This window comes from Emydura macquarii, unplaced genomic scaffold (genome assembly GCF_026122565.2).
Source record: "Emydura macquarii macquarii isolate MOO-44397 ecotype Brisbane River unplaced genomic scaffold, CSIRO-AGI_Emac_v2 contig_2372, whole genome shotgun sequence".
Lineage (NCBI taxonomy): Eukaryota > Metazoa > Chordata > Testudines > Chelidae > Emydura > Emydura macquarii.
Window position 1 is genome coordinate 2425328 of NW_027132509.1, and position 13490 is coordinate 2438817.

The following is a 13490-nucleotide window of genomic DNA, read 5'->3' on the forward strand; positions in this document are numbered from 1 at the left end:
ATACCCCTACTGCATTGGTTCTGTTGGCGTCCTGTGAATCATTGGTCCAGAGACAGATCCCCTTACCAGCCCCCGTTCTACCCATAGAATGGGTGCCATTGAATCCAGGGAGACTTGGAAGTGCTCCTGGGCCTCATGAACGGTTTGCCTGGGAAAGGAGGAGGTTTTTGTGTATCCCGGTGTTCTCGCTTATTAAGAGAGCCTCGTCCACCCCTTCTGTCTGTGTTCCTACAACACACCCCATTCCATCAGCTCCGTCAGCACCATCATTTGCACAGGATTCCGATGCCTCTGAGTCTAAGGATCCTGATGTTACGCATGGTCCTCAGCTGCCGTTCTGAAGACATGGCAATACATGTAGGGCAATACACCCTATCTTAGCTCAACCCAGGAACCACTGGTATGCTACTTCTTGAGCACCACTGCTGCAACCGCAGGATCAACCAGGTTGGCCATATTGGTGCTTATGGTCCTTTGGAACTGTCCCATTGAACACAGGAGGATTCCTCTGTATCTCTGTGCTGTCCTTCATTGTGTAGACCTTCAGAACTGGGACTAAACGATGCACTGATCTGCCCGATGGTACCAATGGATCCGGAGAGATTTCCTTTGTTGTCCATGGACATGGCTGTGTCATCGACACCCTCCTTTTCCCCCAGGTGACTATCGTCAGTTTCAGGAGCTGTTATGACGGGTAGCTCATGCTCTCCAGTTCCTGTTGGAAGAGGTGCAGGATAGTCAGCACCAATTACTAGACATTTTATATGCATCAGTACCGGGCAGGGTAGCCCTACCAATCAATGATACCATTCTCTAGTGGGCTTGCAGTGTGTGGCAAACACTGGCCAAGTACACCCCCCACCTCGAAAGGGATATAAAAGAAGTACTCGGTCCCGTGGCTGGGACAGTTTTTGTTCTGATCCTCTGCCCAATTCCCTGGTGATTCAAGCTGCTACAGAGTGGGCTAAACAATGGCATCTATGCTGTACCCCCACAGACAAGGAGGGCAAAAGGCTAGACTTTGAGTCAAAAGGTCTTCTCAGCCGGCCTCCAATTCTGGATCTCAAACTACCTGGCACTGATGGCCAAATATGACTTTTTGAACTATGGACAGATAGTGGATTTTGCAGGTAAGTTACCTCAACAGGATCATCCTTGATTCTAAGCTATTTTAGAGGAAGGCAGGTTGATTGTTAGATCCATACTTCAGGATGCAGTTGATCCAATAGACACATCCTCATGCATACTGGCGACTGGAATCGTTATGAGGAGGGAATCCTGGTTACATTCCTCAGGTTTCTCTAGGGAAGTACAGAACACAATCGAGGACCTCCCTTTTGATGAATCACACCTCTTCACTCAGAAGACTGATGATTTCTTGCACTCACTGAAAGACTCTACAACCACCTTGCGATCCTTAGGCATATATATATGTATGCGAGTGCCAAAGTGAAAATTTTATCATCCACCGCATATGTGGTGTTACAGAACTTCCCAATTCTAGTGCCTATGAGCCTCCACAGAAATGCCCAAAGGTTCACAGATCCTGTCTGTTTGTTCCTACAGTGCAATCCTCCATGCAACACACTACTTCTTCAAATAACCACATTTCACTCCAATGCTCTTGCCAGCAACCCTTTTCGGAGGCCATCTCAAACTGTTTCTGCCAGTATGGAGAGTGATAATGGACAAGTGGGTCCTCGTTGTCATTCGATGTTATGACCATCGAGTTTGTGATGCTACCTCCTCCACATCCCTCACCCCAATCCCGTCCCAAGGATCACTCTCATGACAGTACTCTTTCTTTAGAGGTGGACTCCCTCTTGAAGAGAGGAGCTTCCCTGACCTTCGTGACAGACTTGCATCCTTAATTATCATCTTGAGTTACTTTGACCACCTTCTTCAAAGTTCTTATGGAGTTAATCATCTACTTTGGCTTATTTTTAAGACTTCTCCCAAGAATGTTGCCAAAGTCTTTTCTCCAACAGTGTTGGGGAAATAACACTACTCACATTTCAGCTTTAAATTTTGTGTCTTGACTTATTTTCATGCGAAAGTAAATAGTATATTTTTACAAAGATTGTACTTGTTAATACAAATCGACCAAAACTTTGTGCAGCAGAGAGGCAGAACAGGCACTTAAGAGAATTCTTGGACTACCTGTTCACCAACTCTTCAGTAATGTTTACTAGCAAAATTCAGTAGCTCACAATTTGTTTCCCATCTCATAGTGATTTAATGAGGTTCCACTATAACCTGAACATTTTTAAAGGAGAACTCTGGCTCCTGGAGATTCTGTGGTTATCTGTTTGAAATGCACAAGCCAGCTTAATCTCTGAAATTGCTTTGGATGTGTAACAAGAGAAGATGATAGGAGGGAAGATTTAAAAGATCTTGTTACTTACAATATCTCTTTCTAGTTTAAAGTATTGGAAACCTGGTCTGCAAATTCAGATGCCTTCTGAGCAACTAGATCATCAAAGTGAAAACAAAATGGAACAGTTCTTATTGGTTACTACCTGCATTTCTAATTCTGTTTCAAAGAAGTTATCTTTCACATCTCTTTTTTAAAAGCTAATATTTACAAGTCCAGTTTTCCACCACTGTGATAGCTGTTTGTATGCAGAAGTAGGAACGAAGAGCTTGTGGTCAAAATCGGAACTGCCTTTTCATGCTTGTGCACTTAGTTTCTCTTACTTTGTATTTGAAAACAAATTGTGTGCATAAGCTGCTTCTTAAGCAAGCTAGTAAGCAAACACATGCTTCCTCCCCCCAAAAAGCAAGCAAACAAAAAAACTCCACAACATTGACCATGTTACAGTGCAGAGTTTTGGTAAATAACTTTGGCCTAGTGCTATTATGCACTAAAGGTCAAATGAGGTCAGGCTTTGGTCTTTTTGCCTTAAAGGCCCCAGTTCAGCAGTCTATCCTTAGTTAGTGAAATACTTGTGTATTAAGGAATAGGGATATCAGTTAAGCAAGAGCTTAACTGCTTAGTCAGGATTAAAATCCCCAGTGGGGAATGGGTCAAGTTACTTGCATTGTGAGCTTCCCTTGACAGTTGTTCCTCTGGAACTGTGGTACTGTCAGTCACCAAGAGTGAAACTTTTTTTGTATGGGAAACAGCTTTCTCTGCTACTGAGCTATGAAATTGGGACTCATTCATGGAAAATGCCAGCATGGTCATGAATTTTAGCACCTTCAGAGCAAGTAGTGGAAAATGCTTCTTTGCCCTAGACTTTCCCCCATTTCCTTCTGACAGGTGGAAAGGGGTCTTGTATGTTTCATAATTTTGGAATGGTGGTGGACTGTGTCAGAAATGTCAGAATGTGTGTAGAAAAGTGTTAGAATGTGTCATATTTTGGCACTGCCATTATATAACACAGGTAAACTGTGTTCTTGTAGTAATAACATAGCCAGACAAATGCATATATCTTGTGCCAGAAGCACCTGTAACAAGATTTATTGTATGTCATAGAAAATGGCATATCTTAATGTTAAAATACAATAAAACAATACTTTGCTCTTACAGAACTTTTATTTATAGATCTCAAAGCACTTTACAAAGGAGGTCAGTGTCCGGGAAATTGAGACAAAGGAAGGAAGTGACGTGTCCAGAGTTGCTGAGCTGGGAGTAGAACCCAGTCTCCTGAGTTCTAGTCCAATGCACTATCCATTAGGGCACACTGTTTAGTTTAGTGTAAAACATTTCTTCTTTGATTACATTAAACTTTGATTTTGTATCACCTCAAGTTGATCCTTCTGAGAATTATACTAAAGTTTAGCTTTTTGAAAAATGTTTTAGTTTTGAACTTCTGCAGTGTCAAAACTATTCAAGATGATTAACCAATGTAGAGAGAGGGGGTGTGTGTGTGTGTGTGTGTGTGTGTGTGTGTGAAGACACCTCTGGTATAGAATGTGTACATTGGCAGTAGGTTATGTGACACTACTTGTGCCTTCACATCACCTACTTAGCAGTTTTAAACCTCTAACTTACCTTTTGTAAAGTGTATGATATTGCTTGACACTATATATATTTTCTAAGTTTACATACCCTCTGCGTGCTGATATAGGGTGGCTTAATATCAAGCGCAGTTTACCTATTCTACTAGACTACCTAATGTAATGGGAATAGCTAAAGCCAGGTTGGACCTGATTTTGAATTGTGGTATATTATCTAGCCTAGCCTGTCATCTTGCAAATTTCTTGTGCAAATTATTATTTCATCAGGGTGTTCTGAGTTTGGTTCATTGCTTCCAGTACAGTATATCCACTCTTTGTGAAACTTATAGTATTGAAAAAGAAAACTCGTGGTATTTTTGGTGCAATTGCTGATAATTTGAAATTGGCCACAAGTGAGAGGGGAAAATAATCTTCTACATATCAGTTTGGTGTTTACTGCTGACAACTTAATATCAAACTTAATGATTTGTAAACAATGTTTAGTTCCTTTATAAAACTTGTTTGTATTATTAAGATTAATTATGTATCGCTATTATAGTATGTTCTTTTAGTTCTTTGAATGGATATTTTTCTATTTTGGGAGAAATCTGCTGGCAGAGAAAGGGATATTTAAAAGACACGGTAGAATTGATTCACATGTCTTTGTGGGAGCTGCTAAGGGAAGAATAGGAGAATCTCAGTGAATCTAGATATCTTGCTTTTGTAGTAAGCAAACTAATAAATAGCTAGAATTCTTGATGGCAGTGGAAGGAAGGATCTTTTGCCTTTTTAGTTCTTATCTTATACCTAAATGGCAGTGTTCTCTCTTTGTATTGTTTCATAATGAAACATGACTTAAGGTACCTTCAAAAAAAAAAAAAGTCCCTATTGGATGAGTTGGATTTTATTTCATATCTGTATCAAAAGATGGCTTGGTGGATGTATGTTTGATATTACATGATTGAGAGTAAAGAGTGCCAGTAATTGCCATGGCATTCCCCCATCTTGGATTCTTGGACGTTGCATGTTTCAAATGATAAATATGCTATAGTGAACAGCACTGGTTTTTATACTAAGCTTGTCTCATTAATTTGAGATTTACTGGGAATCATAAGGTTTGCATACTAGTCACAAAACTGAGTTTCATCCAGAACAGTAATTACTAGTACTGATTAAGCTATCAGGGTCTAGTAAATTGTCTTTTTAGAATACATTTACACTGTGATGATGAAAACAACTCTTTACACATTGCATAAAAAATTCCTGAAAACTGTTTTTTGTTTTTAATTTAATACTGCTTCTACTGTTTACATTTCAGGTTTTCTTATAAGCCTCCATTTTTCTTGCAGCCACTGATCTTCTTCTGGCTTGGAATCCTGTTTGTTTGGGCCTGATAGAGGGAGTGATTGGGAAAGTTCAGCTTCATGCAGGTATGATTTGTTTTAAAATGTTTTATATTGTAGTGTGATTGCATAATAGAACACTGTAAAGCTTCTTTTTATGCACCAATCTGAAATGATCAGTCCTCCATATTAGTGGTGTGTAGAATAGAGGATCTGGACTGTGCTGTTTTTGTCCTCTTTTCCTGGTCTAGTTTCTCTTTGGGTGGGAAGAGTAGTCCTGGTAGAGTTTTCTGTAAATTTTTATGAAGAAATAAAATTATAGTAAAAGAATTGGGATTGTATGGAAACAGATTCGGGTCTAGGTTTCCAAGTTCACTTGCTGTACTGTTTGGTTTGGAGAGCCATTTTCAACACTTTTTTAACTAGAGTTGCTAGGAGGAGGCTAAAAATGGCTGTCAGGCCTGGAGACCTAGATTCAGTGCTAAATTTGTGGCAGCCTTGCCAGAGCTGAGTTCCGGCACCTTTTAGGCTTGGCAGTTCATAGCCCCAGTGCCTCTGAGCTTGCTGAATCAGTTATTTTATGTTTAAAAAAAAAAAAAAATGCTTGAGCCCCAGCACCTCTTTCATTACAAATTAAGCACTGCCTAAGTTCTTGGGGTAGCTGAGTTGATCTTGGCGTGTGAGAGTGTGTGAGTGAGTGATGGTGGAGAGGGGAGCTTCAGATTGTAGTACCTTATCCACAATCAATTGGAGAAGTCCCAGAATTATTAATGTAATCACTTTATTCTGTCAAAAACTAGTGTCAGTGTATGAGTTTTTGATCATAAAATGATCCATACATGGGTCCACTGGCACTTATGGTACTCCTTGCATATCTGATAAGTGCTCTTCTATTGTTGTGGTTGAGTGAAATGATCAGTATCAGAAAACTATACATAACAATTAGGAATATGTGAGATGAAGAAGCTGCTCAGATATCTTAAATCTGAGCTATATGGAAGGCTTGTAAGTGAGACCGAGGGCTTGTCGACACATGGGGTTCTTGAATAACTTCATGTGTAGACAAGCCCTGAGACAGTTATGGTAGTGAAGGAGTTACTGGTGCTTCACAAATGAGGCTGATGGAATAAAAATTGGATGAGCGGAATGGGGAGGGATTCCCTTTTCAGACTATTTTTTCTGAGTGAGTTCCAAAACTAATTTTTTTTCATGTTCTTCCTTCAAATGCTTGCTTTTACAAACCAGCGTAGGAAAAATTTGGCAAGCTGCTTCCCATTAGTGGAATGGTGCTGGCATGTCTCGCATGGACACAGACTGCCAGCTCTGTGGTACAATAATACAAAATTCAGATCAGCATTCATTAGATTCCTACTAATTTCTGCCCTTTTTTTTTTTCCCTATTAGCCTTGTAGAAATAATCCTCGTCATCTGGTTGTCTATCAAAACTTTATCCCAGTGAACCATTGTCCCCCTCATGTCAAAATATCATGAAAGATAGATGGTGAAGTGTCTGAAATTTGTTTTCATCTGTGTCCACTAGTGACCAGCTGACACACAAGTTTTGCAAATTCCATGAGGATAGTTTACTTACTCAGCTAAATTGAGTGCTGCTTTTCTTAGCAAAGCAACAAATAGTGGATAATTGGAACTTCTGTGTGAAGTCCCTTATGTCATTTTCTTTTGTTGGAAACACAGAACATGACTTTCCTACAAATACCCTGAGCCATGAATGAAAACCTAGTATCTCACCAACTCATCCGTTTTACAACTACTACTTGCAAATTCTTGACAGTCTGGATAATGATATGCAGATTATAATTTAAAATGCAAAACATCACAATGAGCATGTGTTTTGACTGCACTCTATTCTCTATTTAGGAGAGTCTCTATTCTGATTATAGGTCTGGATAAAAGCACATTGACCGAACTATGTGGGAAAGCTTGCATAACCTCCGCTTACATTATTTCTTGTTCTCAGTGCTGTTTTTAATTTTCAGGAGTGTTTAACTAAGCATTTTAAAAGAGTGACTTTTGGCAACATGATCGATGAAGATAAAGTTTCAAATAAGTTACAGAAAACTAGGATGAATTAAGTGGTAAAATGCATCAGACTCTTGCTATCTGTCAGAATAGGAAATGAATATACTGCAGTATTAAAGATACTGAAATAGAGCACTACCTGTGCTCTTATTGGGCAGGAGCATAGGAAATGCTGCTGTCTGCATTGTGATAATGAACGCATAGCTATGGAGAGTGAGGTGAAGAAATCTCTAATCCCTACTTCAGATAAATATTCTTGACTTTTATTTTCCTTAAAAATTAACTAAATTTTCCTTTCAACTGGGAAAAACATTGATGTGGGGGTCAATTGTGACAACCATGTGACTTTGAATTATTTTGGATTGACATTTGGTCTATTAATGCACAAAAACCCATCTTCATTCTATTATTTGAGGGTGGCTTATTTTAATTTGTGTTTAATGTTTGCATTTATACATATCCAAGGAAGTTAGACCTATTATAAAATATTTGCTGACAATATCAGAGGGGGATATCTTTGACAATTGAACCTTTTGCACAATTCGAAGATCTCTGTCATGGAGTTTCTGGCCCTTCTTAAGGATCCTATGTTGTTGCTAAGGCTTAGCAATGGAGCTCTCTCTGGAACTAGTAAACATTGGCCACAGAAGCTGCTATAGAGCATTAATGCTCCATCACTGAGGAGTTGAGTGTGCTGCCTCTGTCTTTTACATATGTCCTAGGGTGATTCCTGAACTGCCCAGAATGGCATAACAACCTGTTGGGTTGCTGCTGGACAGGTGAAGCCCCACTTTTAATTCCTTAGTTATACAAAAAGGAAATGCGTTTGTGAGGTTTGCCACTTATACGTATAAATTTTGAAGCGAGAATATACTTATCCCAAAGCACAATATTTGTGTTGAGCTTTCTCCATCAAGAAGAAAATATTTCTCTGCAAAAGAGCAGTACAAATGACCAGATTTGATATGTGAATAATGAGTAAAATTAGAAAGAAGAAAGCAGTGACCGTTTTGACAGAAAAATTTGGAAGTAGAAAGGAAACAAATGCAAGAGTTTTAATCGTTAATCTCTCCAAAAGTGACATAGAATATGAGGATGGAAGTTGTAATTAGTCTACGATAAAGGAGGGTGAAGGTAATGCTAAACAAGGTTAATAATAATGGGTTGAGAAGTTTAAAAGGAGACCTTTTAAAGAGGATTAGCCATTGCTTAAGAGTTACTACAACGATCAGTTAAAAAGAATTCCTTAACCTGTTAATAAATCCCATGGTGGCGTTAAATAAAACATTGCTTTTATTGTAAATTGAAACAAAAGATATAACTTGTACTAGCTTGTATCCATTTTATACTAGCTAACCTGTGGAATTCTATTCTTAGGCTCATGGATAATTAGCTTGTGAGGCTGAAATTAATGTCATAAGAATTTAGTAACGCTTTATATAGGATTTGAAACGTCATAATTTGGTTGACGCTGACATTTTGGAATTGTTCTGTTAGTGCTAGTGTGGGTGTGCAACTAAGTGGCTGTAAATTTCTCATTCTAATCACAAGTCAAAGCTATAAATGATGGGACTGTGCCAGAGATGCCTATGTTTATTTGTTTTTTTCAGTTGAGATGCTTCCAGTAAATTATTTAATGGTGAGAATAAACTTCCTCCTCAAAATCTGTCCTTCAGTACCTGCTGTAACTAATCGGTATTTCAAGTTTTGTTTCCTTATCTTTTATTCTTTGGGTTAATATTTAACTAATTAGTAATGTTGTACATGTACTAGTTATGATTTATAATAAGAGTTAGGAGAACTTAGATTAAGGCTTTCCATTGTTAAGCAAAAATGACTGTCTTTCTGTGACACCCAGCTTCCACTTCTAGGATTTGACATCATCTGGGTAAATTCAAGGGGCAGCATACACTTGAAAATGTTTATTGTATATAATAGCAACATCACTAATACCTTGAACACCCCTAAGTAATATTAATTTTCCAAAGGGGATCCTTTTTAGTTTTGCAATCTTTTTATAAGATGATTCTTAAGCAGATTGAGCTAGTTGCGACATTCTGGTGTTTGCTGTCTACATAGACCAGCACAGAAACCATCAAGCCCTTCGTTATATAAATATTTTGAAGCTGCAGGCCATTAAATGTGCTCTAAAGTCCTTTTTGCTGCTACTTAAGTGCTCTTTTGTGAAATTGGTGAGGGACAATATGTCATCAGAGTTCTCTCTAAACATTAAGGATGGTGCTCTTGCTCTCAATTGCTCTGTTGAAGAGAAATCCCTGTGGGACTGATGTCTGGCTCTGTTGGATACATCCTGTGGTCCCTAACCTTGTCGACCAATGTGCTTTCTTTGCTGCTAACCTAAATCACAGGCCTCAAAACTAGCATGAGAAATTTCTGAAACCATCTGTGGTGGACCTTCTCTTTAGAAGATCTTTTTTTAGTGCTCTGCCATGAACTACAAATGGGTATGGACAGTCTCCATCAAGAGTGCTGGTATTGGACTGAAGCAGAGATCTACTATGAGCTTTTTGGTCAGTCATGCTATACTGGTGGTCATTAAGAGAAGAGAGAGGTTGGATTATTCTGATGGTGCCAGTTTGCAACCAAGTAGTAATGGTCTAGACATCTCCTGAATATCTTACAGGAACTTGCATATTTATCAGCATCTGTAGATCTTTTATCCTGGGAATATTGTTTCAATCCAGAGTAACTTTGCCTCCTTGTTTTGATTATAGGACATTAATCTGGCTTGACATGTTCTGCAAGAGTGCAGAGCATCTTGCTGCTATCCAGGAAATAACAATAAAGTGACTTCTAGAGGTGAAGATTCTTTTTCCCTATAGGCAGAAGATAACTTTGTCTCTGCACTCTGTTATTTAATCTATTATGGGCTATTTATGGTACCTGAAGTCTCTCTTACCCTTTCCGTATTGCCTGTGAAAGTACACCTTTCTGCAATCTCATTCCACCTTGCAGTTGACAGCTGTAAAATCTTCAGCAATTTCATCCTCATGAGTCCTTAAAAGATAGTATAATCTGTCTCTAGTCAGAGAACCTGTTCCAATGTAGAATTTTAACACTGTGCTGAGAAGGTTAGTGGATACACCTTTGGAAGAGGTGCATTTTAGTCCATCAGGTTGTTCTGTATCCTCTTGCAAATGTTTTTCCTTGAGTGTCTTGCCTTCCACTCAAAGTAGACTATTTTGTCTTATTTTCAAAACCTCATTCTTGTTAAACAAAGCTTCTTATCCTGGACCTTTGGGTTTTAAGTGTGTGTTTGAGTAGAACGAAGATGTTTATAAAATTGCCTAAGCTTTCTGTAGACTTTGGCAATCAGTGTAAGCAGAATGGTATTTCCATTGAAAGCCTGTCAAAATTAAACTACGGCTAGGATAATCTGAAAGGTGAAGACAGCATTAATGGCCTTCCTCCATAATGTTTCCATCAGAGAAATCTGAGAGTTGCTACTTTTTCATATCTTTTATGTGGCCTTACTCTCCATATGGCATCTAAATATGTTGTTGGGTTTGGGAGGGCAGTTCTGTAATCCTTGTTTAATTGGAACTCCTCAGTCCATTTCCTTGAAGGTTGTATTACAAGTGGGACTATGCGGAGTCCATTTCTGAGAAGTTACTTATCAGTAAATGCTGTTGCCTGCATGTTCTTCTGCCCACCTTCCCCTCTTCCTCAGAATTCTGCTCTCTTAAAGATGCTGGGGTTTAGTGGAAGGAACAATGGCAGTTGGGAGGACCTTGTGGCCTGTTATAACCTCTGCTGCAAAAGTGATGTGCTGTGTGGAGACACTTGTGCAGTCCCACTGGGCTTGCTTTTCTAGAATATTCCTGAAAATCAGTGTCATTGAGAGAGTGCATCTTATAAGTGTGAATATGAAAATGTAATATTACTGCACTTTTATTGGTAAATAACCTCTTTCATTGGCAGGCTGCTTCAGGTGTGAAGAAAGTCATCCTAAGAATGCTGCCATGGGGCATGTGCATATACACGCTCCAAGGCTGCAGTCTATAAGAATCTTCAAAAGATAAAAGTGGTATGTTCACCTGACTCTTTCCCCTCTCGTCCAAAACCCCTCACATTTCAGAGCAAAGTGTTTTAGCTTTTTTTTAAAAAGCTATAGGTGTGAACAGGGATTCTGAAGGTACATTTCGAAGTATAAATTTGAGCCAATTAGTGTCCCTTTAATTCTTGTCTTTTTCTTTTTTCTTATGCTTTACTTCTTTCCTGTCCAGATCTGCTTTCAAAAGACTTCTATTTCAGTCTATAATTCATCATTCTAAAGTATTAAAATGGGGAAAATGTTAACACATGCTTATGACAGTCCAGCAATTTTTATCAGAGTATTAGCACCTATAGTTTACCACATTCATAAATATTTTTCCTTTCTTCTGCAACTGAAAAGTAGTTGTATTTTCCAGTATAGGCAAAATTCCCCCATGTTTTAGCTAGAAAGATGCTAAAGTATCACTGGATCTGCTAAGATTTAGCCAGTCCCATGATAGGCTGCTTTTGTGGTTTTTTGATTGATTTTTGTTTTCCAAATTACAGGCAATTCCAATTTGTAACACATATTGTATAGCTGTAGTGCCTAGAGGCACTAGCTTCACTGTATTAGGCATTGTGTACACACATACTGCAGATGCAGTCCTTTCCTCTTCTCTCAACTTTGAAAATTTACTATTTTACAGCTAAGTTGAAGTTGGCTGTAGGTTAGACAGGTTAATGTGAAAATACAAGTCTTCAAATAAAAGAATGGACTGTCTCTAAATGTCAGTAATACGCTAATGTAACCATGATCAAGATTATAATACTGGTTGTGACCCGTCTGTGCCTAGGGTAGCCACCTGAAAATGCCAAGGTCAGGGCAGGCTGCAAAAGGAGAGCAGATTCTCCCAGCACTGGTGGGTGACACTGAAGTCAGACTTCCCAACGAGCCACAAACTGTGCTTCTGATTCCCCACACTGGTTATCAAGAAGCCAAAATAAAAATATACACAGCCCCCTTTACTGCATTTCAGTCTCTGGCTCCCAATCGGCCACTAGGTCCAGTAAAGAGATCAGTTATATAAAACTCTATGCTCTTTACCAAAAAGGTTTCTCCTGACCCCCAAAGGGTCAGCCACAGTACCAGATCAATATAAGTTTAGATCTTACCCAAAACACCACGCTGCCAGCCAATCCTTTAGTAACTAAAACTAAAGGTTTATTATAAAAAGAAAGAAACAAACTATAAGAGTAATGTTAAAGGATTAAAGCAATCAGACAAATACAATTGATTTGAAAGTCCATATATATCAGGTTTCTAATACAATTGTGGAGTTTGCAGTCTTGTATAGTCCCTCTGGTGTATATCCAATACCTGGATGGGTCTCAGTCCTTTGTTTCACAGCTTCAGCTCAGTTGTAGATGAGTTGATTAAGAGGTAGGCTGAGGACAGAAGGCAAAATGGATGTCGGGCATCTGCCTTTTATATTCTTTGGCCTTTGCCATGCTGCTTGTGGAATTTTACAGGAATAAGATGGGAGTCCAGAGTCATATGAGTAAGTCCTAGTGACTCATCAGGTATATCCCTGGCTTCTCCTCCTGGGCCCATTATACCTGGGAATTTCCTTAATGGGCCATTAAGCAGGCTAGTGCTGCAGCCATCCTGTCTGGAGTGTCGCCCAGACACAGCACAATTTTAAATACAGATACATCAAACATATCCATAACTTCCATTACACACAACACATGAACATAAACATCATCATCTTACTTAGCACATTATAACCTTTCTAACAGTACCTGACATGGCATATCTAATATGAATTATTAAGATTTTGACATACTGATGTTAAATATAATAAATGTTGTCCCCCCCGCCCCCCCCAATCCAGCCAGTGTGACGCTGGTAATTTCTGTTTGAAAATATGACCATAGCAAAAGTAAGGTCTGAGTTACCATAAACTAGTTTGTATGAGTGCAGCTATTGTCACTGTACTGTACTTTTAAATCTGAAATGGGAAAATTGTCCCCCATCTGCTATGAATCAGACTTTTAAAATAAGTCTTCAGCTAGAATTTATCTGCAATTTTATGCTGTTGCTTGCTAGCAGCTGATGATTTTAATGGAAGAAGGGGTGGGGAGAAAAGGGACTTAAACCTTTTCCAA

At 38.9% G+C, this 13490-nt stretch overlaps 1 protein-coding gene across 3 annotated transcripts in view; it reads left to right on the forward strand.

Moving 5' to 3' along the window:
- INPP5F (inositol polyphosphate-5-phosphatase F) overlaps positions 1 to 13490 on the forward strand; it is a 123651-nt gene that overhangs the window by 19934 nt on the left and 90227 nt on the right. For 2 of the 3 annotated variants that reach the window (XM_067561329.1, XM_067561327.1), the window contains exon 2: positions 5292 to 5372. The exons of the other annotated variant lie outside the window; for it this stretch is intronic. In XM_067561329.1, the coding sequence (XP_067417430.1) occupies positions 5292 to 5372 (81 nt within the window). The remainder of the gene's footprint in view (positions 1 to 5291; positions 5373 to 13490) is intronic. 3 annotated transcript variants of the gene reach the window in all.